This window comes from Jaculus jaculus, chromosome 1 (assembly GCF_020740685.1).
Source record: "Jaculus jaculus isolate mJacJac1 chromosome 1, mJacJac1.mat.Y.cur, whole genome shotgun sequence".
Classification (NCBI taxonomy): Eukaryota; Metazoa; Chordata; class Mammalia; order Rodentia; family Dipodidae; genus Jaculus; species Jaculus jaculus.
The window spans coordinates 301,128,727-301,154,134 of NC_059102.1; the positions used below are offsets into that span (position 1 = coordinate 301,128,727).

At 38.2% G+C, this 25,408-nt stretch overlaps 1 protein-coding gene and 1 non-coding gene across 3 annotated transcripts in view; one reads left to right on the top strand and one right to left on the bottom strand.

Moving 5' to 3' along the window:
• The window catches only part of Pappa2 (pappalysin 2), a 253,987-nt gene that overhangs the window by 164,008 nt on the left and 64,571 nt on the right, over window positions 1-25,408 (bottom strand). For both annotated transcript variants that reach the window (XM_045146446.1, XM_004658765.2), the window contains exon 4: window positions 7,766-7,911. In XM_045146446.1, coding sequence (XP_045002381.1) covers window positions 7,766-7,911 — 146 coding nt within the window. The remainder of the gene's footprint in view (window positions 1-7,765; window positions 7,912-25,408) is intronic.
• Window positions 702-847, top strand: LOC123458385. The gene has a single exon (XR_006635643.1). It is a non-coding gene; the product is annotated as a small nucleolar RNA SNORD15 (small nucleolar RNA).

Consider the following 25,408-nt stretch of genomic DNA (forward strand, 5'->3'; position numbering starts at 1 on the left):
GCACTCTGAGGCCTATCTCACAACACAGCACAATCATCTAACAGTCAGCATGCTGTACTCTCCTCACCTCTAGGCAGTTGTGGTATCTGCTAGGGGACTTTCTCAAGATTTTCTTTTCTTTAGCATCCTGTGCATCGGTTTTGCCTGGTTTCCTGTTCCCGACAGAGTTTAGGGCTGCAAACTCAACATCCTAAACCAAACTGGCTGCCCATTTGTTCTTACATTTTTAGTCATTTCTAACTCAGCACAATTAGCCACTCATTCAAACAACTCCTATTTCTGACTATTTTTCTTTATAAGAACAAAGTTTCTTAGCACTTAGAGGTATAAAAGAAAAACAATAGCTATATAACTGATGTTTAATTCTAACAATAATTACTATCCATCCACAAACATGAGAAGTAATTTGGTGTGTGGCGTCACACCCATCTCATTAAAACTCGTATTTTTCTTGTACATTTTTCTTCTAGTGACTAAGAAAGCCATGTCAAATTTTTGTCCAATTGTAGAACGTAATCCTTTGAAATGACAATTCAAGTGAAATAAAATTTTCAATGCTTAATAATTCATTGAAGTTATCAGTGCTAGCATCCTGTTTGTGAAATTGCCCATAGTTTTACAAGATGGGAAATGGATAAAGGTGACTCAGAATTTCTTACAATTATACTAATTATAACATATTATGATCAAAAAGTTGTTTTCTTCCATGATGACACGATGACAAGTCAGAAAGGTCATATCCTGTTCTTGGTCCTTGTCCGTGCCATGTTCTGTGGTGTTGCTCATGGGTTCCTTTAGCAAAAGGGCCCTATTCCTTGATTGATTTAGGGGCATTTGCTTGAGAAGGGACCAGACCCAGTGGTACTTCTTAGTAAGCTACTGCACATCCTGTCCTGTTGTGTGGTAGAGGCCCATGAAACCCAGCTGGGTCATAATTCTGTCCTCCAGGTATGGCTGGGCATCAAAGTGAAGATCATGCTGCCCTGGTATCCAAGTGGCAAGATTGGCCTTAAGAATCCCCTGCCTGACCATGTGAGCATCATGGAACCCAAAGATGAGATCCTGTCCACCATCCCCATCTCAGAACAGAAGGCTGAGAAGCCTGAGCCACCTGCCATGCCTCAGCCAGTCCCTACAGCAGAAAAGGGTCTCATTGGCAGCTGCATCTGGAGGCTGGATGTTTCACTGTAATGACATTTAATAAAATATTGCCCAAAGAAATAAAAGTTGTTTTATTCAATATTATTTTACCTGAGAGATAGCAGACAAATTAAGACACTGAAAAATGTATGTGGCCTGTTCAAATTAAATTCTCTAGCAAGAATAGAACAGAAACAACAAAGTCAGAGAAATTTTAAAACAATATTTTGCAAATAATGTTTAAGAAGTCAATAATATTTTAAATGAATAATAGTGATTATAAGATAAGTAAAGTTAAATTCTAAGATACATTTAGAAAAGTAAATTTAAGATTTATTTTAAATCTTACTAATTTAACATAGGATATCATGGCCCTGCATGATATCAGATCACAATGCTATATTGCTAGAAATCAACAACAAAAAACCCCACCAAGAATCCCAACGGCAACTGGAAACTGAATAGCACACTCTTAAACAATAAATGGATAGTGTATAAAATAAAAAATGAAATTGCAAAATTTCTGGAATTGACTGACAATGAGAACACATCATACCAAAACTTATGGGACACAATGAAGGCAGTCCTCAGGGGAAAATTCATAGCACTCAATGCCTTCATAAAAAAAGACAGACCCCAAATCAATAGCCTAACCATCCACCTAAAGGCACTGGAAAAACAAGAAAAGTCCAACCGAAAGAGCTCCAGAAGGAAAGGAATATTAAAATCAGAGCAGAAAAATTGCATTTGTTGATTCCATTTGAACTTGTGATTTTTTTAGCATTTTCTATATTTATTTATTTACTTATTTATTTTTGTTTTATTTTGTGCTCAGTGAATACAGTCAAGTTGGTACCATTGTTAGCCTTCTTCCTGTCCTCCCCTCTCCACAGAGACCCTCCTTGTTGGGGCATATGAGTAGTGCATCGTGGGGGTAACCTTCAGTTTTCGGTAGGAGGAAATGTCTCTTCATGTCATGACCGAACGTGTGGCTCTGATATTCTTTCCGCCCCCTATTCTGCAAATTTCCCTGAGACATGTTGGGTTCATTTTAGTTCTGCTTCAGTGGTGAGGTCTTGGGAGCCCCTGTGTCTCTGGATATCTGGTTTGGTAGGGGTTGATTTTTCTCTGTGCCTATCTCCTTCACCCTTGTGCTGGTTCCCAGTTCCCCAAGAAAACAGCTTTGGAAAACATGAACTTAGGATATTTTAAGGTTACCCTAAGAACAGATTTTTTCAGAAACCCTTTAGGGGTCACAAAAGTGAAAACAGGTCTGGAGAGTACTGCTGACAGCCCTGAATCATGGCAGCTCCTGGTTTTGTCTCGGTGGGATGCTCTGCCATTGAGTGCCATGCGAACTCCAGCCCTGTGTGTGTCCTCACCTCATGCCTCGTTCCTCTGGGAACTCTTTCTTGATGCTTTCTGCGTTATTTGACCCTTTCTCCGTGTGTGGCTACCTTGCCTTCTATGTTTTATGATAGCATAGTATTACAAATGTGTGTTGCATATCTATTCGCATCCATGCTGTACATCCTATAATGGTGAATTCCCCATTGTTCTCTTTCTAGTATTGCCATGAAACATGTTGTTCTTTCAATGAATGAGTTAAGGAGTCAAACAGTAAATGAATTGTTGTGATTATAATATTAGTAGTATATAACGATATTAGTTTGCCACTAATTCAAATATTCTGTCTTAGAATCCACATTTTTGGTTCAGATGCCATTTATCTTTCTCTCCATTGTCATAGGATTAAAAGCACAAAATCATGCCCACTGGCAGAAATGATGTTGATGATCACAAATTACCTCAAAGTTTCCACATAGTGAAAACAACTGGTAGTCAGAAACTGGATCCCGTTTTCCAGATTGTGGGCTGGTGTGCTTGTGAGTAGGTTACTTAGCTTACAGGCCATGGCACATTGACACAAATAGACTATCTTAACTTGTCTCTCAGAAAGTATATATTTAGAAAAATTCTAAACGTCATTCTGTACCATATCATGGTAACTGTCTGCACTACTGTACTCCTGATTTGATCCAATACAGAACCTTTGTTCAATCGCAGTTATGACTGAGCAAGAAGTGATATACAAGCACATGAGTAATTTCCTACCAAATCAAAGCTGTGAACTGCTCAACCAAGCTGAGTCCTTCTGAGGAGCAAATGAACTGTGGCATAGGGAAGCCCTGTTGTTTCATCCAGGCACAAGAACAAAACATAAGTTTGTAGATTCTTTTGCAACTCATTTGTGAGTTGAAGCTTCGGGAGATAAAGTTCAACCATTTGGGAAAATTTTCATTGAAATGTAGAACATTAACTTACTTATTCACCTCTCCCTTCACCAGAAAGCATTTATCAAGCATCCACTGTGTGGGGAGCCCTCACTTTATATGTAGAGGTCACTTAGATTTCACCAGTTTTGCATGCACTCCTATATGTGCCTGCAGTTCTCTATAACTTTATAACATACATGCAACTGTGACTCTATCATCCTACTCAAGTTATACACCTAGTCCATCATTAATATTTCCCTTCAGTGTAAGATCCACAGGGCAGGAAAGAATGCTTTGGGGCACTGATATCTGGACATAAACTGATTGGTGCATTCATGACCTCAGTATGGTAGTTACCCACTCTTGCTCAAGACCTTCAAAACTGTGAGCCCATCAACATTTTGACATAGAGAACAGAGGAGGGCAAAAATAATGAAACATCACAGAAAAAGAAGGACTACTTAGAGGGGTGATCAGTGCATTGGGGTGGGGAGGGAGACTAAACAGTACAAGAATGCAATTACAGTTACAATTACAATTACAATTCACATATTAAAATTATCAATAAAATATTTTAAGAAATAGATTTTCTTCCTGTTATCCTTTATATCCTGAGACACACTTTTGTTGTTATCTTACTTATCCAGTCTTTACTTAGCCATGCCCTTAAAATTTCTTTTAAAAGTTCAATGACTCTGTTTTTATATCTATACTACATTTTGGATTAATTTCTATATTAGTTGCAAGGTTTGGGTTAAGATTCATTTCCTTTCACCTGTAGATGTCTAATTTATCTAAAACCATTAGCTAGAAATAATTACTAACAGTTAATGCATCTGTAAGATTGGAAAAGGTGTTACCTCTTTTATTCCTATACAGAGTAACTATACTCTTTTTTCTTTGTTTTCTTGATGTGAGTACGCTAAGCTTTATCAATTCACTTCCTCCAATGACTTTTTTCTCTTCTCTCAAAGACTTTGTGGTCTGTTAATTTTTTTCTAATGAAAGTTTATTTTCTGTGTATTTATTTCTTGTCTTATTTTAATTGCTTCCTTCTGTTCTCATTCTTTGAGTTGAATATGTTATTTTTTGCTGGCTTCTTGAGATGGCTAATTAGATCAGACTTTCTTCTTTTCTAATATACAAGGCTATAAATTTTCCCCTGTATGAGTCTTCATGTGTATAAAAGTTTTTATATGCCATGTTGTTATAATCATTTTGTTTATAGTTTTTTCTCATGTCCATTATGATTTGGCCCTAGGGCCATTGGATAAATTAGAAATATATTGCTTAATGTCTAAATACTCGGGGATTTCCTCATTTTTTATTGTCTCATTATTATTGATTTCAGGCTTATTTTCAATGAGATGAGAGAACAAAGTTTTGTGATTTCAATCCTCTGAAATTAGTCTGTGGTCCTGGACTCCTTGGGTAAGCTTCTCGTGCACAGAAAAGGACTGTGCGCTATGTTCTATGTAATACATTGGTCTACTTTTGTCAACCAAGTCAAATTTTCAAATCATAGTTTTCAAATGCCTATATTGCTATAATGATTCATTTATTCTATCATCTCCTGATAAAATTTTATTTAAAATCACCAAATTTGTTTGTGGATCTATTTTTGTATGTATCTGCATACTCAGGGCATATTACTGGTTATAACCAAATTCATGATGATTGTATTAAGCCTACTCTTTTATAATAAAATAGCTCTATTTATCTCTCATGGCAATGTGTTAATGCTTAACTTTTCTGATATTAAAAAGGTGTGCTTCCTTTTTTGGATTAACATTTGCATTGTATTAATTTTTCCCACATTTTTACTTTCAGCCATGTGTGTTCTTCTATTTAAAGATGTATTTCTTATAAACAACATATAGCTGGGATTTCTTTTCATTCTGACATTTATTTTATTTTATTTTATTTTGCTTTTCTGAGGGAGGGTCTCACTCTAGCTCAGGATGACCTGGAATTCACTTTGTAGTCTCAGGGTGGCCTCAAACTTATGGCTATTCTCCTACCTCTGCCTCCCATCCCAAGTGCTAGGATTAAAGGTGTGCACCACCACACACAGTCCTGACAATTTTTTAATCTCAATTAAAGTGTTTAGTCCATTTGAGTTTGAAGTGGGACCAGAACCCTGACAGCTCAGTTGGTAAAATGCCTTGTAAGCCTAAGGACCTGTGCTCCCTCCCCATGCCCATGTAGCGTGTCAGGCATTGTGACACACAGTTTTAATTCCAATGCTGGGAGCAGAAGGATACCTGGGGCTCACTGAGCAGCCAGTTGTGAGCTCCAGGCCAACCAGAGATTCTGTCTTAAAGAAGATGCATGGCATTGCCAGTAGATGATGTTTGAGGTTGTCCACTGGCCTCTACATGCTTGTACACATGCACACCCCCACACAGACATGAACATATTATGCACATTCATGCACATTACACACATACATAGAGTTAATCCTATAGTGTAATTCCTAATGCATTGTTCAGTTCAGTATCCATTTGTTTCTATTGCATAGTATTCATTCCTAAGGTTTTTTCCTTTGCTATAATCTCTAAATTGTTGTTTCTGCTCTTTAGTAGTTTGAGACAAATAATTCAGTTACTCTCTAAATGGAAGATACAATGGTTACTACATGATTTATTAACTTATTATTGCTTAAAATAACATGACCTCAATGCATTTTCTAGATCAAGCAAAAAGGATTCTTGAACTCTTTCATTTTCATGTACTTTCTTTTGGTCCTTTGTAATTTTTTTGTTCATATTCTAATTTTAGATATAAAAGGTAGTATTATAATTTTAATATTGATTTCTTTATTAGTTGTGCACACAGTGTGCAAATAGCCATGTTGCTACTATCGTTAGCCTCATCCCTGTCCTAACCCCCTGAAGGAACCCATATTTTAAAATATTTTTTCACTTATTTATTTGTAACCAGAGAGAGAGATATAGAAAAGAAAGACAGGCAGAGAATGAGAATTGGGGAGCCAGAGCCTGAAGCCATTGCAAACAAACTCCAGATGCATGTGCCACCTTGTGCAGCTGGCTAACGTGGGTACTGGTGATTCAAACGTGGATCCTCAGGTTTAGCAAGCAAGCACTTTAACCACTAAACCATCTCTACAGCCCACTTTTCATATTTTTATTTTTTGTAGTATCTATTTTTCTTTATTTATTAGTTTCCATCAGAGAGCATTTTCTTTCTATCTTTCTAACTTTCTCTAGTATTTTTCAGCACTGCTATAAATTATCTCAATTTTTATTTGTCTGAAAATATTTTGAGATGGGGAGATGGCTCAGGGAGCAAATGTACTTGTTGAGCAAGCATGATGACCTGAGTTAAGATCCCAGAGACCAGGTAAAGCCAGACACAGGAGTAGCATGCCTGTGGAGGTGGAAAGCAGAGCCAGAAGAATGACTGGAAGTTCACAGAACAGTTAGCCTGGCATAGCAAACAAGAGACCCCATGTCAGACAAGGTGAGAACTAACTCCTGAAGATGTCCTCTGACCTCCACACACAGGCATGCTGCCCCTTCCCACATATACCCACAAAGATAAAAAAAATAAAATAACTAAGAATATAAAGAAGATATATTGAACTTTGTATTTATTTGTTTTCTGAACATACTGTTATGATTTAATTCTTTTTTTCAAAATATTTTTATTAACAACATCTATGACTATAAACAAAATCCCATAGGATTTTTTTTTCATTTTTAGAATATCTTTTTCAAATATAGAATTCTAAAGTAACAACTTTCTTTAGCAATTAAAAAATATTAATCTATTTTTTAGAATTTTTGTTGAAAAATCATAGCAGGTTTGTCTTTACTCTTTAAAATAACAATTCTTTCTTTTTTCACTGTATCTCTGATATTTTTTCCTCTGTCTTTGATTTTCATCATTTTTACTATAAGGAACTAGATGCAATTTTCTTTCAGTTGATCTTACCTGGAGTTAGTAAAGTTGAATCTGTGATTGATAATTTTTGTCAGTTTGCAAGATGCTTAGCCAGTGTCTCCACTTCTATCTCAGTTTCTTTAACATTCTCTAGAATTTAATCTCACAGTAGAATTTTTAAATTAGGCTTCAAAATTTTTTCAAGCTCTTTTCTGTATTTCTTATCATTTTGCCTCTTTGCATTTCAATTTGTACATTTGGTAGGTTTTCAATTCTTTTTTTTTTTAAACTCACTTACTAATCAGTGGCAATATTGTTATCAAAAAGCAGCCAGTGCACTGAGTAAGTTTTTTTATATTTCTTTTCTTAAGTCCCAAACTTACCTCCATAAACTCCTTTTCAGACCTCATTTTACTGTCGTATTTGGTCTTCATATCACTTACCCAGGTGACTGACAGCTTCTTTATCCCAAGGCCAGGTGGCAGCACCTGCGAGCTCTTCCCGCACAGAGCTGGCGAAGTAGACGTTGAGGAAATGCGTGCTGTTGAGCTGCAGGGCCTCCTTCAGCTCCTTCACACTCAGGTATGCCCTGCACAGTGAGAAGAGAGCGGGTCACACGAAAATGGTGGCACTTAGAGAGCAACAGAGCCAGACCTGGCCCCTGTTATGCTATTTCCAACCAGCCAGACTTTATGTAGGGCTGGAGAGGCAGACGCTAGCCTATCATGAAGAAAAAGAAATAAAAAGAAAACATCTATCCATATTTGAGATGTCCATTCTGTTCTGATGATATGAAGCACCACCGCATCTGAGTGAGTACTCTGCACTTGGCATTATTCTGAATACCCCATACAGGCCCAAATCATTTCTTCAGGATGAATACAATAACACCTTATCCCTGGGCCATGTGAAGCCCTCAGACTCGGTTCTCACTCTTGTATCACAAGGCCTGATCCTTGTGATGACAGGCTGTCTAATTAAATCTCTATTTCAGCACGTACTTATTGCATGCATTATGTTTTTTTAAAGAAATGGCAGAAAGACTGGCTAGAAAACGAATTGGAAGAGGCAAAAAGGAGAAGAGGTACAGATAGGGGAGCATGTCATCATCCTTCTATAGAAGATGTGAATTGTTCAAGTTTTCTCTTTTTCCATCCACTAATGGGTAAAACTCTCTACTACCAGTCCCTTATATGACACTTATTGGTGGCCTCCAAAGCACTAGATAATATGATGTTTTTACTTTATGCACAGAATTGAAGGTCTATTAAAAACACATGCTCATGGCCCATAAAAAATGAAGCATGTGTTTTTTCTCTTTATAAGCTCATATGTAGTCAAATGCCCTCAGCTGCTTGGCATCAGTGAATCTTAAGACTCTGCCACAAGCAAATGGAGCTTTACCACCTTAGCTGAAGAGTGAACAATGAACCCTGATGTCAGTATTCCCATAGAATCACTAGCTGTTCTCCTTAGTGGCTGTTCCAAATAGGAGGAATGTTCCTATCATAGCTTCCCCCAGACAGACAGCCTGCTCCACATGGCACTGGAAATTGCGTTGACAGTACTGGATGGCTGCTAGCCTACTAAACAAGCTGGAGACACCTCAACCTCCCAGCTCAGATTAGAAGAGCAGGTGCTCTCTTCTCTCTCCTTTGTGCACTGTTTCCCAACCAAACTGCTAAGAACTACTGAACTCATGGGCAGGATGCTTGGGCAAGGAACATCCCAGAAGTAGAAATCCCAAATGACATTGTTTTTGTATTCCTTGGAATAGAACCAAAAAGGGGAAGAAAAACAAAGAAGCAAAAAAGAATCTAGCTTTAGAACAAAAAGTGCTTGATAGAAAAGGCTTTTACAATAGTATTTTTATTCACTCCTAATATATTGGAAAAATAGTTCTCTGCCCTAAGAAATCATCCAAGCTCTGTGAGGAGTACTTGGATGTGACCAGGGGTATATTCCTCCAGCTGCTTTACTAGAGACAATGTGTTTGGCTACATGCCTGGTCTTCCCTGGTCAGTAGTCACATTTCCTTTGCCTTTCTTATTTATTAAAATAATTCTACTATAGTTTTACTACAGTAAAATTTGCTTGGGGTCATAATAACATCAAATAAACCTACAGTGTTGGAAAGGAGAATGCAGGAGACAACAGGAGGAGAATGGAGGGAAGGGATGGCATGGGGTGGGATAGGGTAGAATTTGAGATGATACTAACACATGTTCTAGGGTACCCAGGATGCGAGCTGGAACTCTTTTTCCTAGTCAGGTTTCAAGTTTCCAATTGAAATGGCCTCGCTTACTTTCCCCATATCTCCCTGTTCCTGGAATGATTTACTTGAGTAATATGTGTGTACTGGCTTCTCTGCCATTACAAGTCTTGACCACCACCCGTCTGTCTTGTCTCTAGCCAGAAGCTCTGCTCATTCTCCTGAGCACTCTGCAAAAGCCTTCTTCCACCATTAGCCACATGGGCCGATTCTATTCATGTCCCATTTCTTCCTTGCCCAGTTCTTTTCCCAGTCATAAATTACTCTTCCAGATGAGAGTGTTTATGTCATGCCGGTGGCAATTTGGGTGTGGTTGTGATCCCTGTGCCTCACAGAAATACAAATACATGTTGGCACATCTGAGGAGAGGCTTAAAATGCTCGAGAGAGTCTGAACTCATCATTAATTGAATTAATAGCAAAAAGAGTAATTTTGCTGAAAACAAAGACTGTTCTCTACATTATCTTCTAATCCCTAAAAGGTAAACATGTAGACATCAGAGTGTCTGTTCTGCATGCAGAATGGCTGGCTGCTATCACACATGTGCACCACTTCAGAAGCTACTCAGAGCTAATGAAGATAAATGTCTCAGCTTTGGAACTAATGTGACCAGAGCCTGGCTCAGGTTTAGGGGAGAGTGAAAAGGTTATAGTTCTTAAATTCAAAGTTGAATGTCTTCCTTCAGAAATAATTTATTAAGGCATAAATTAGTTTAATATTCAAGAGAAGGTAAATGACATGAATACATAGAATAAAATGACTAAAGTACATGAACTGATCAGAACTGTGTATTTAAAAGGATGAACCAGGATGGGGAGGTGGTCCAGTATGTAAAAGCACTTGCCAAACAAGCATGGGTCCCTGCCAGGGCCTGATGGACCCGGAGGTTGACTCTCTAACACCCACATAAACATCTGGTCATGGCCACTTTTGCATATATGTCAGTCTTGTGAGGAGCTGAGAATGGAGAACGTTTCCCCAGCTGACCAGCACAACTTTAGTAAGTTTCTCTCCTCCTTCCAAGTTCCTCCAGTCCTTAGGAGCCAACTACTATACCATGTCACCATGTACCTCTCACTTCCTTTCATTTGTGTCCTATTACTTCACATATATCTAGCATAACCACATCTGGATCAGTCTTCCCTGTCATGTTCAGCATTGCAACATTTATGGGAAACATCCACTGAAGGCAGAGTCTAATTCCTGACTTCCTCACCTCTAATGCTGTTGCTCCCATCTCCTTTGGCCACTCATTTGCACCATATTCCTTTCTCAGATTGAGTTTTTAAAACTTCTGGGTTCATGTAGATCTTAGTTCCATTTGTCTATACACTCATTTCTTTATAATTATCCACTTTCCAGGAAATATTTGTAACCTCCAGTATTATTTTCTTGCCTTCTTTGACTCAAGCTTTTATTCTCTTGACTCTCAGGAATGAGCATGCCTCTTTCTTTGATAATAAAATCAAGGCAAGTTTTCATGAATTCTACCACTACATGTGCACACATATCCACAATTAAGTTTTTTTTGTTTCTTTACCTATGTTTTATTCTTTCCTGTAGTCCCCCTGGACCAGGTTTTCTTAGCAAACTATAACTAACACCATCTCTTTTTCCTTCTTCCTTTCCAATTCAAATTTCCTAAGAAAATTATTTCTTCATCTTTTAAAATAGTTTCTTCTTCTTCTATACACTCCTTTTTTTACCCTCTGTGTCCTTAATCCAATTACAACCTGGCCTTTACCTACATCACTATCAAAATTGACTTACTGAAGTTCTCAATGACAACTTTTCCTGACCACACATTAAAAAAAAAAAAAATGGCTACCCTTGTATTTAAACCCTTTGCTGCATTTTATATTATTGGCTACTCCCTTCTGCTTTAACATCTCTACTTTCTTTGCTTTCGTTGTAATGTGCTTCTCTGGTCCTCTTTCGTTTTCAGAGACAAGCACTTCTCAGCATGCGCCATGGGGTCCTCTTCCTTCAGGGTCTTACTTGTGAACCATACTTTTCCCACTCTGCGTACTCGTCACTGGGAACACTTAACTCTTATACCTCTAAGCACTATCACAATTTAGATAACTTGCAAGCATATGTTTATCCACTCCTTTAAAACTAGATTACTATTCCCTCTAGCAAGTAGATATAGCTCCTTAATTTACCCACAAACATCTTGGAATCACTTGTCAATATGATGAGTGGTTCTATCTGAACACAAAAGAAGTTTTGATGCAATGATTATAATGTGTCTGAAATAGTGATCCAACTGGAAACTCCAGGACATATTTTTCCCATGAGTAAATTTAGCAGAGAGGTTGAATTTTGTGTTGTATACAGAAGAAGCAGGTGCTTGTGTCCATGATTTTTTTTTTTTTTTTAATTCAAGGACCAAGGAAGGAATGCAGTGGCATTTGGTCTGTCACCCAAATATTTTACAAAGTAAAGTTTGAGCTCTTTAGAAAGAAACTAAAAGAAGTCCTCATATGAATATTTATGAATGCCTTCTCTAAGGCTATTGATGATAATGAATAACATCCACAAAATCACCTCTGGAATCTCTAGTGAATGAACCAGGAATGGTGGGAGAGCAGCTATCCTATAAGGTAAGTGAAGATAGAAAAATACTAGCCTCAGTATGAAAGGAAACTAGAAAGAAGAACAGGAGAGAATCTAGAGTACATTAAAGAGGCTTGGCTCTAGGTGGGCAATGCCCTGCTACCAAAATGAAGGGAGAATAACTACAGAGGGTCAGAACCTTCACTTAAGACACAGCGAGCCTCAGAAAATGCTCTCCCTGCTGTCAGTACCTGATAACTTATAGAGCAGAGAAAAGGGGACAGAGACACATGGAGAGAGGAAGTAGGGGAGAGACAAAAAGAGAACGTCTTGGGCTGGAGAGATGGCTTAGCGGTTAAGCGCTTGCCTGTGAAGCCTAAGGACCCCGGTTTGAGGCTCGGTTCCCCAGGTCCCACGTTAGCCAGATGCACAAGGGGACGCACGCGTCTGGAGTTCGTTTGCAGAGGCTGGAAGCCCTGGCGTGCCCATTTTCTCTCTCTCTCCCTCTATCTGTCTTTCTCTCTGTGTCTGTCACTCTCAAATAAATAAATAAAAAAAAATTTAAAAAAAAAAAAAGAGAACGTCTTTCTACACAGGAAGAAACCAAAGGAAAATTAAAAAAAAAAAAAAACAGAGACTCAAAAACCACAATCAACACTGGACATGCCACTGAGTACATTTATAGTCCAATAACTCAAGAATTTGGGGGTCTGTGTATGCTATAGGTGCTGGGAAAACCCTCTATTCATAAAACCCAGCCTGCATAGAGAAAAAAGAAAGAGCGAGAAAGGAAGAAAAAAAGAAGGGAAGGAGGGAGGGAGGGAGGGAGGGAGGGAGGGAATGAGGGAGAGAGGAAGTGAGGGAAGGAAGGAAAGAGAACAAAAGAAATAAAAACAACGAAAAGCAAAGAAAGAAAAAGAAAGTAAAAGAGAAAATCATAAGACCCCTGCTGAGTAGGCTGCTAGGCAGCTCTAAACACAAAGGTTCCTCCCTGTACAGCCTATGCTGGGAACCCAGGGCCAGTGTTAAGTGACTATTCTGAGTACTAGAGTGCAGAATGCCTCTAGTTAGAGAGGAAAGCCTCTGACAGAACTGTCTGTTCCATACAATGGAAACCTGGCCTGAGTCATAGACTGGAGTAATTGCCAGTAGCTCCCAGGAAGAGGGTTGAACAGGGGCAAGTACTAAACACGCTGGAATCTAAGGCATGCCAGTGGAAAGGCTGCCAATAGCCCTATCCAATACCCGCTACCTAGCCAATGCACCACACCCTCTGGTTATGGAGTAAACAACATGAAGATCAACAAAGGAAGTGTAATACCACAAAGGTTATGCTTTCATTGGAAGCCACCAACCTGAACAGCTAGAGAAAGAAAGATGGTATAAAGATAGGATTGGCACCTGCTCTCGGGAAAACAGAATAGAGATACTCAGCACCCACGCACGTGCAACTGATGGCATCAAGATAGCTAGTATGCACTCACACGAAAGTGACCACATAAGGTCAGTCTGCACCTGCACACCAAAGTGACTTCATGTTGATGTATTTCCATAGCAGGCCTGTCCATCTCAGTTATGGTTGTGTCTGCAGTTAGTTTTCTACTTTTGAAGTGCTGCTAGGAACTGTGTCTAGTACACTTAGCATGGAAACTTAGGGGTCAGTTTACTGAGATACATCTGCAGTCCAGTAGAAAATGGATGAGAATTCAACCCCAGTACACTTGCACTCAGGTATATGGCCACGCAGAGATAATCTATACTTGAACACACGTGAGGGATTACCACATAGAGACAACATTGAACACACATGAAATCTGTTCTTGTACACATAAAAGTAACCTCAGAGACAGTCCATACCTGCACATACTACCACATATAACACATAGACATAGTCTGTACCTGTATGCATGTATGTGTGTGTGACTACATAGAGACAGACACAATTATAAACCTAATTTCAACTGTGTAGACTGCTTTTCTCTCTCTCTCTTTCTCTCTCTCTCATTCTGTCTCTCTCTCCCTCCTTCCATCCATCCCTCTCTCTCCTCCTTTCTCTATAGGCTTTTCCAAAGGTCCCAGGTTGGCATTGGATGGGTAGGGCTGGGGAACTCCCTGCCTCAGCCTCACAGGTGCTGGGACAGTTCCAGGTTGTAGATAGCATTTATTTACCTTTAACTGGAGTGGTCTTAACTCCACCAATCTTATATAGTATTTCCCCTTCTATTTAATTCTCCCTCTTTCATTTCTTTCTTTTTTTGTTTTTGTTTTTGGTTAGTCTAATACTAATAACTAGTGTTATTCAGCTTATTTTCTTTTCAGTTCCTTCTCTCTTTTAAACATTTTTATTTATTTATTAGAGAGAGAGAGAGAAAGAGAGACAGAGGGAGAGGAGAATGGTCATGCCAGGGCCTCCAGCCACTGCAAATGAACTCCAGATGTATGCGTGCACCTTGTGCATCTGGCTTACATGGGGCCTGGAGAATCGAACCGGATCCTTAGGCTTCAAAGGTATGCACCGTAAAATCTATGCCATCTCTCCAGCCCTCAGTTCCTGCTTTTAGTAACTGATGCCTTAATATGCACCTTCTTACCCTTTTTTGATACAAAAGTTATTGGAGTTGACAGAGCAATTGTTTTTAATGTGCTGTTAGTACAGTTTCATAGCTGGTCTAGCCATCAGCTGTAGGTGTTTTCTGTGGTTAGTTTTCAACTTTTCTCTGGTGCTGGAAATTGTAACTAGAACCTTTAGCATGTGCCCTGAGGGTTTACTTGCTGAACTACACCCCCAGCACAGTCAAACATAATGACATCCTGACCTTACTACAATCTATGTCACTTGAACATTGCAAGTAATTCAATGGAATGAATACTAATGATAAAGAAACCACAACCAATATCTAATCCCATATGTGCAAGTCCCAATAGAAACATTAAGAAGTATGAGAAACTGGACTGGGAGATATTTCAGCTGAAGGGGATTGCTAGGTGAACACCTTCATTCTGACTGGTTTTATCTTCTCTGCCTGTGAATATGTGGAACAATAGGGTGCTGGTAGCTGTCACCAGCAGTGTGGCTCCAGAGTTTCAAGTTGTGAGGAAACCACTCTTTACTGGTGGAGACCTGGCAGACACAGCATAGCTTCAGTGGCTTCCTGATGTCTGGACAGCAGCTGTGCAGTGTGTCCCTGAAACTAACACTTCTAACAGACCTTCACCCCCACCCCACCCTGTCTCTGTCATTAGTAACAGTTCATCTCACAGGCCCTTTTTAGCTACCAATAGCTCTACATCCAACATCAAGTCCATCATCCAGCCACACAAAATTTTTCTAAGCAACTTACTTTTTTTTTTGTACTTAGTTCTTCTTGTACTGTGGCTACTGTTGTAAAAAAAAATGCCGGCAGAAGTTTCTTTTGTCTGTAATCCTGACTAAGTCAGAAGAAAGATTCCAGCTGTTCTCGAGGTAAAGAACACAGGGCTATACTCAGGTCCTGGAGTCTACGACTAAAGAACACTAGGAGCTGACTGAAGAAATAGTTCAAGAGCTAATTTTGAATGAATTAGTTTCCAAACTCATAAAAAGTTAAATCTTAAAATCCAAAAATCACCTTTTTCTGTGCTTTTGCAAGTAACATCAGCCTTTGTAACTAATGGAGTAGTGTAAGAAGGTTGATGGCTAAAAAATATTCAATTTCCAGTAGAAGGAAAAGGAGAGATTTAGATACCACAGGTTAGTAAGTTAAGGTTAAATCAAGTCTCAGTAATGTTTTCAATAAATAACCTTTGTTTTACTTACATAAGGAAAAATCATTACCCTTGGGATCGAAAGAGATACACTTGCCAGGAAAAAAAAAAAATCATGCTCATTTCTTTTGTTTTTGCATTGATTGGTTTGTTGACTTTCCTGGAACCAGGTGACTCCTTGAAAAGACTACATCTTACTACAACAGGGAATTTGATAAATGCTTCATTGACTCTTTTAAAAGAGGGTGGAAATGTGCATAATCAAAGATTAATAATGATGTATCCCAAATATTGAGATTTCTCAAATGGAGGCCTTTCATGGCTTAATGAAGAGCTCTGCATTTATCTATTTAATTGAATAACTTAATCCATGTCTTGCAAGAATTCATACCACATAAGCTTTCAAATTAGATAAAGTGAAGGGAAGTTATATTGGATAGCAGATTAAAGATTTAAATATTTATCAAAAAATTTTAGCAGTTAAGGCACTTGCCTGCGAAGCCTAAGGACCCATTTTCAACTCTCCAGATCCTATATTAGCCAGAGGTGCAAAGGTGAGGCAAGCCGAAGGTCAAACATGCCCACTAGGTGGAGCAAGTGTCTGGCATTCCAATTCTGACTCTGTCTATCTCTTGTTGTCTCTCTCGCTAAAAAAAAGAGTTAAACCAGTAGATAGGTTGGAAACATAGATGGCTTAGAGGTTAAAGAGCTTGCCTGCAAAGCCTAATGACCTGAGTTCAATTCCCCCAGTACCCATGTAAAGTAAGATGCAAAAAGTAGCCCATATGTCTGAAGTTCATTTGTAGGGACTGGAGGCCCTGGTGTGCCCATTATTACTATCTGACTCTCTTTTCTCTATTTCTCTCAGCTCACAAACAAACAAATAAATAGTTAATCCAGTGGAAAAATACATATATAACTATAATATAAATATAAATGGCAAAATATAAATGTTTATCCATAAATATAAAAATTGATAATAATAGTATTTACTAAAATATGACATTCAGAACCCTCGAATAAAACCTATAGATTTCAGTTCGAGTCAGTGTTCCAAGATGCTTCTGGAGGGAATTTGTAGACTTTAAGACTATAATCCCAGCACAAACACAGGACACTGCTATGAAAAGATCTATGCTTGGTCATAAGAACAAGAAGTTTTGAGCCATTTCCAGAAGAAGTAGTCAAAATAGGAGAGTACCTGACATCCAAGTCACATAAACAACAACAGGAAAAATTGAGTGTTTAGTCTTAATGGTATGGTAAGGCAAAAACAGCCTGAAAACTCTTTAAATATTTGCAATTTGTAAGAACTTTGATCTTGGTAGCTCCAGAGGAAAGAGTTAGGACCAGTGAGTGAAAACATGAGGGTGCCATAGTTTGCCTCAATATAAAGAACCACCTGCTAAATTTTAATTTAAAACATTTCTTACCTACTGTTTATAACATGCTAGCACAATTTTAATGGGTCATCTTGCAGAGGTGTTAAATAAGCAAACTTTGTGTTAAGCAGCTCTCATACTGAAGTACCTTCACAACAATGAGTAATCAGTCTTGAAGATCCAAGGCATCTCCAACATTTCAATACTTATCTTAATGCAAATAATTTCTCCATCTACATCTCCCGTATTTTTATTGTTCACATATTTAGCATGTCTACTTTAATAAGCATCGTCATTGGTTGAATTGTGTCTTCTCCAAACCACTGAAGTTCAAACCTCAGTTCCTATGAATGTGACAGTATTTGGAAATCAGGTCATTGACAAATGAGGTCATTAATGTGAGATCAAATTAACCATGATACTATCCTACCACCAAAGAGAAATATGAACACAATGAGGTGAAATGACGTGAAGACACAGAACACCATCGATTAGTCTAGGAAGACCTGGGGCCATCAGAGCTAGGGAGAAGAAAAACCTCAAGTAGTCTCCTTCCCTGCTCTCAGAAGGACACAAGCCACCAACAGCCGAATTGTGGACTTCTGTCCTGTTGGAACTGTAAGACAATAAGTTCCTTTGTTTAGAGCTTCCAGTTTGTGTTACATGACATGAAAGAATCAGGAAAATGATGCAACCTTCCTTTAAACCAACTGTCAACCTGGTTGATTTATTCTTCCCACCTGGCCCACATGTTTTGTCTGATTTAACTTCTTTTGTGTGTTCACATTACAAGCTATTTAGCTTGTAACTATAGCTAGATGGCTAACCATCAAATGAGTAGCCAATTTTCACTGAATCTTCTTTCACAAACTTTAAAACAAATCTCAATTTTCCCTTTCCCCCTGCCTAAAATAGACCCATTTTCTTTAGTTATGATGAATCAAAAGGTTCTAGTTTTTTTCTGATAGTACATCCACTTTACTTCACCCTTAAGGTATTAAAGTTGGTAACTTTTGTTCACTCCAATTTTTAAGACAAATTTAGAGTAGAAAAGGTTTTGATATAAATTTAAGAGCATGGGTAAGGGCTTATGCTTGCCTGTACACCTAGCACTTGGGAGAAGGATGGAGAAATCATGGTAAGTATGTACTACATGATACCTTATCTAAAAAAGGAAGAAAGAAAGAAAGAAAGAAAGAAAGAAAGAAAGAAAGAAAGAAAGAAGAGAAAGAAAGAAAGAAAAGACAGTATAACACTAACTGCAACACAATTCTAGTTATTTAAAAATATATGTATAGAGCCAGGCGTGGTGGCGCTCGCCTTTAATCCCAGCACTCGGGAGGCAGAGGTAGAAGGATCGCCGTGAGTTCAAGGCCACCCTGAGACTACAGAGTTAATTCCAGGTCACCCTGGACCAGAGTGAGACCCTACCATGAAAAACAAAAACAACAACAACTATATATGTGTGTGTGTCAGTTTAGATACCTGGGTTTTTAGAAGAGCATGAAACAGGTAGTATAATTTAATGGTTTTCTCTCTTTTGTGCATTTCTGTGTTTTTTTTAAAATGTTGAACAGTTTTCTAAGTGTAATTTCAAAGAGGAAAGTGGGGGTATGGAGGGAATTAACAAGGGATATTGTTTATGATCATGGAGGTTGTCAATAAATAAATAAAAGTAAAAAATGATAACTTTCCTCCAAATATACAAGGCAACAAATTATGTATGTATGTGAGCCTGTGCATGTATGGGTGCATGTATGCAAGCCATGCACCATGCTACAAATTTTCCAGAAGGCAAGCAGCATGACCTCTCAGTATGACAGTAATTGAGTAGATCATGTCACATATCTGACAGTGCTCCATCTATCAGTTGACTATATGAATGGCAGAGACAAACTCAGTATAAAAATTAAACAATGATCACCCCATTCCCCCTTCCAAGTTTACTGTAAAATTCCCTTGAAACACTGGGGCCTGTTATATTTTTAAAGGATTGTACTTCAAAGAACTGCTTGTCAGATCTCCTCCCTCTGATATGTAACAAAATACAAAAAGTACAACCAAAACACTCCTCCTTCTCTCCCCCCCCCCCATTTGTTTTCTCTCTCTCTCTCTCTCTTTCTCTCTCTCTTTTTCTCTCTCTCTCTCTCTTTCTCTCTCTCTCTCTCTCTCTCTCTCTCTCCTGTTTGTACAGTGACTAAAGATAGAGTAGGTTCTTGACAAAAATACTCTATACTGATAAACTCCTGGAGCCAGACAAGGAATGGACAATGCAGTTCCAGAGGGATTACACTGGGTTTAAAAATAGGAAGCTTTGCCCAGGAGGAGTGGTCCTTGTGGGTAACTAGAGCAGACACAATATGTTTCAGCTAATGGTAAAGCCCCATGAAGTCACTTGGTACTTTAGTCATTCTTTTGTGTTTCTTTCTTTTCCTAAAGCTCTTTTCTCCATTTAGACTTTGAAACATTGCAAAAGGTTTCCTTCAAAGCCTGTTTTCTAGCAAAGCTTGCTTTCTGGCATACATCATATATACTCATACATAAGCACCTCCCAGGAAGAAGATCTTTTTGACTCAGGGCAACATACTCATTAATTCAGAAAGGATTTATTGATCAATACTAAAAGCTATGAACCCCCTTCCCCATTCAAACTATCCATGATACAATGCTGAATAAGTCCAACCAGAATTTCCACCCAAATAGAACCTGTGTCCTTAGAGGAGATCTGCTTAACAGGTACTTGGGCAGCTGACATTGCAGCAGGTCCTGGCACATGAAATGAAATATTCTGGAGTGGGATGTAGTATAGAAGGACGAGACAGCCATTGTATGAAGGCCCTGGTGCCTGAGAAAGAGAAAATTATCACGTGAGAGTTGTGGAAACGTAAAAAGATTGATGTTGAAAAGCTTAAGAGTAGTCAAGTCCTAAAAGGCCTTTTGGGAATCATGGTAAGGTACTTAGAGCTTTTATTTTAAATTTATGTTTACTTAGCACACAGAGTATTAAGTATAATTATGTCATTTTCAAATATAATTTATTTTAGGTAATTATCCTCCTCACCATCTTGCCTGCCCCTCTACCTTCTTTTTTTTGTACCCTTTAACCCTCTCCAGAGTTCTTGGGTTTTCATGTTGAGCATCCTTTTCTCCTCCCCTCACTTCTTTAGCATTTCTTTTTTTTACCTTCTCTTGAACTCCTTTCTAGCTTTTTAGATCTTACCCACGTTTGCCCCTATTCATATTAGAAATTACAAGGTAGTATCTATGTATGAAAGAGAACATGTGGTTTTGGTCCTAATAAGTTTGGGTCACCTTGCTTAAGACAGTTCTTTCTAGATCCATCCAATTCTCTAAGATTCGTCGGGACAGTATATTAAGTGCAGATTCAAAAGTACAAAACACATAGCAATGGAATCTGCCAACGGCTTTTGTTAGACTTAAGAGATGTTATAAATAGAAGCAATGGGAAGAGGTAATTAATGAGTTGTAGTGAAGTGAGAAAATAAAAGTTGAGAATGATTCCTGAGCCTGGCATGGTGGTGGCACATAGCTGTCATGCCAGCACTAAGGAAGCTTATGTAGAAGCTTCACAAATTTGATGCCAGCCTAGACTATATTGTGAGACTCTACCTCAAAAAGTTCACAAACTTCATTCCTGAGTTTACATTCAAGTTGTAAGGTACAGAAGCTCCAATATGGACAAAATTTGAGGTCCCTATTATGATCAAGTTAGAGATTGTACATATATATTATGTAGATTATTATGTAGATCCAAAATGTCTAGAAATGTATAAAATATGAATGCAGAGATGAGAATAAGTAGTATGGGATGAATGTGGTTGTCTTTATGGGCTAGTTCCTGAATACTCAACACATGCATAGGGGATCAGGAAAGGAAAAGGAGGGAAACAGAGAGGGAAGAAAGTGAGAGAAGAGAGACACATGCATAAGAAAGAATCAATTTCAAAAACATACCCAAAACTACGCAATTTGAAAATTTATAAAGAGGCAATATTAATTTGTCTTTGTTAACAAAAATCTCTGTTTACCTTTGAATTGCACATCATAAGACATGAAGGGGGAGATCTTTACCAGGACTCTGAAAGGCCTCAGTTTGGCTGAAGGAAAGTTGTACAGTGTGAGCAGAGAAGGCATAGGAAAGATCCTGAGGGAGAGTAAATTTTAAGGGGATAGGCACAAGAAAAGAAACTGGCTCTGAGGTCTGAGAAGGAGCAATGAGGAAGCAGGAAGAAATCCCACAGTGTTGGCTGCTTCAAAGCCAGGAGAGGAGATTGTTCCAAATGTTCCTGGCAATCAGAGGTAAAGAAGAGCAAGAAAGCATTGATCAGAAGTAGAAATAAAGAGAAGGTTAGTAACTCTGACAAATGTAATTGCAGAAGAACAGCTGAGACAGAAACCACACTGCAGTAGAACATTGAAGAATAAGGCTGTTGAGGGCATGCAAAAGGAGGTGATGGTTATGAACCCATGTATTGGCTGTGAAAGAAGATGGTGAGAAAGGGAAGCAGATACTAGCCAGCAGAGAGAGGAAGATGGAAGATGGACAGTTGATATAGTAGATCACATAAGCATTGTGAAGTTAGTTGATTAGAAAGAAGTGCCATAAGGACAGAGAATAGAGAGTAACAGACAGAAAATTGAGAGAATGTGACGCGGTGTGAGAGAATAACAGCAGCATGGTGGGGCCTGTTGGTATACCACACAAGTATACCTTCATTCCCAGCTGCTGCACTGCTAGTTGCTAACAGATCAGCTTGCTTTGGAGAATTTCCTTGGCTTACAGGAGATGATGTGTGTCTCCTCCCAGAAACAGTTTGTAGCCAATGAGTCATTGTAAAAGGGTACAAAAAGCCAATCCCTTTACCTCAACGTAAGACTACATCCATAATGCAATTCATACTTCAGAGCAACCTGATATCAGGGAGGTGAGAGCTTAGCTGAATCACATTTTTGTTTGGACCTTTTCCCTCCTTTTCCTGCTGCCCTTACTGTTGGTTATGTGGTAAACTAGAACTGCTCAGTAATCTATGCAATCCAAACTCCCAACTCAGGTTCAACATGTTGGACATGTTTCAGATGAGAAATATTTGTCATGCTGGTGCACAAGAGGAAGAGGGAAGGGAGAAAGAATGAAGATGTTTTGAGGGCTGAGGTCATTACACTGAAGAAATACTCTTCTCATTAACCTTTCATCCTTAATAAGGAGGTGAATGAGCTCCCCCAAGAGATGAAGGTATGTAGCACTCATTATAGGAGATCACCCCTACCTCTCCACCCACATTTAGCTCAAAGCCTGGATATCCACTTGGTACACTATGTCCCATCAGCATAGGACTTTTCACATTGTACAGGCAAGCTGAATCTTGAACCTAGGTCCTTTTAACATCTGATGCTTTTCTCTAACTATAGAATACCATGCTAAATACTTCTCAATAGTGAGACCCACATATAGATTTTGATGAAGAAAATGGCCATTTTTATCATTCTATTTGACACCCTTTGTTGAAAAGGCATTAAGGACAGATTTAAGAGAATATCCTATCACTCAGACTCAAATTCTCTTGGCTATAGGGAGATAAAACCAGAAAATATGATATTCAAAGCTTTTGAGATCCTCTAGATCATGTTTTAAATTTCCTCAGAAGTTTCTTGAACCTGCAACAGAGGTTCACCTGTCAGAGTGTTTCAAGTGAAAATTAGCTTGTTCCACTCTGCTCGCTGTGAAGTTCTCATAGGCCTGCATATTCCACGAAGACATTTTAGTACTCATGTCTCCTGGTGGATGGGAGAAATTTTGTTTGCTTGTTATATTACCATTTGTAAACTTTGACTCTTTCTAGAAAGATGCAAGACCAACACTGTATACCTGAAGGTTTGCAGGGTTGCAATGGTTAAAGAAAAGGAATTCTATCAGCATATATAGAGGCATCTTCACATGCTGCCTTCTCTCCTCTCTCTCTCTCTCTCTCTCTCTCTCTTGCTGTTTCCATCTTTATTCTCCCTTCCTCCCCTTTTCTCCTCTGATAGTTGGTGCCCAGAAGGGCACACCTTTACAGCTACTCTATCTAGAAGGATAGCACATATATATCTAGATAGCATATTTTCTCTCTCAGCTCTTTATTTTCTTGAGTCCCTAACATTAATGTTGTGAAGCCATCTGAGGATCATTTGCTGGCTGAGCAATCATATTCAGACTATGCCCTGGGATGACTCACACTCTTGTGGTCTCCCTGTGTTTACCATGGATAGTTCATTCCAGCTGGATTTCCCTCTCCCCAGGAAACCTAGGCTAAGCTATTTCTCCATTTTTCTCTTCTCTTTCCACCCCACATACCCTTTCACCACCAATGTACTTTAAAGAATATATGTGCGTGCATGTGTGTGTGTGTGAGAGAGAGAGAGGGGGGGGGGAGATTATATGTGTACTCTGGGCCAAGAGGCTACAAACTATGATCCAAATCTAGTAGGTGGCTAGTTTTTGTATAGCTTGTAAACTAAGAAAGATTTTTCTTATATTCTTTAGAGTTTAAATTTTAAAAAGAAGAAAATGCAAGAGATACTCACAAACTACAAATTATAAATATTTAGTATCTGGGAATTTACAGACAAAAATTGCAGACTTATGCTCTATATTCAAGCATGCAAATCAGAGCATAACTCTAACTTCAGACAGATAGGAGAGACACGGTCCAGCTTGTCCACTTACTCACTCTGTGATCTGGATACAGTATTTGATATCTTTGAGCATCAGTTTTTTCTGTCTGTTCCATAAAATAATAATTACCCTTCCAAAATGATGTGAACAAAATGGGCTGCTATATAGAGCACTTACCATATAGCCCACTTGGGAGGAGGGAAGAATAAGCAGTAATTTACTTTGTTATCCTTATCTTTTTATTCATTGAGACCTTTTAATGCTCATCTAAGAAAATGAAACACTCAAGATCATCCAGTTTCATACCAACAGGTGAACCAAATCTTTTATCTAGTCTATGACTTGATTGTTTTGCTCTCACAAAGAATATAGTGTCTTAGCCATGGTTCTACAGTAATTAGAAGACAAATACTCTAGATACAGCTCCACAATGTCTTTCTGGGAGTTGTTCTCAGAGCTAATGTTGCTGTCTTTTTGTTTGTTTGTTTGTTTGTTTGTTTGTTTGTTTGTTTGTTTGGTGGGGCTTTTGAGACAAGGTCTCACTCTGCAGCCCTTGCAATTCTAATCCCTCAGCTGAAAAGTGTTGGGAATACAGCTGTGAGCCACCACGCTTGACATAGTTTTCCTATCAATCTGAGAGTCTTTTTTTCCTCTCGATATTCATGATTACATGATTCATGATTACATGATTACTACTGTGCACTCAATCATAGAAGATGACATGTTTTATGTGTTGTTTTGAACTTTATTCTGTCACTACAATGTCAATTCCATTGTTATCTTATCCCAACTATACATATATTGTAAACTACATATAGCTATACATATAAGTATATATATGTAAGTGTATATAACTAAATAGATGCATATGAAGAATATATATATATATATATATATATATATATATATATATATATATATATATATGAAGACAGTAGTCTTGTGTCTTCTTCTTACATACAATTTCATTTTTCCAAATTGTTAGCCATGAAGCTTATAGAACAATGTATCTAAGCCATTTATCTGACTAGGCAGTGGTCTTGCTACACACATAGTTCTTGTCTCTTTCTCTCACTCCTGCTTTAAGTTCCAGCAACATCAGTCAGCTTTTACTTTTCCTCCCACCCCCAACTGTGCTTGTCAGGTTCTCTATCCTTTCTGTTGTTCTTCCTGCATAACCCCTTCCTCTTAATTATAAAAGTACTACATGGTTATAATTAATAATAAGAATACAAAAAAAGAATTAAAGAAAATCATTTATAACTAAATTATAATCTCTTAAATATCAGTGATATTTTGTTAAATCTGTTTTTATTATGTTACTATATATACCTGCATACAATAATTTGCATAATTTGGACATTATATTTTGGGTTGATATATTAGCATTTTATCATTTATCACCCACACTAAGTTTTTCATGTAATCAAATAAGATACCAGTTATCCATTAC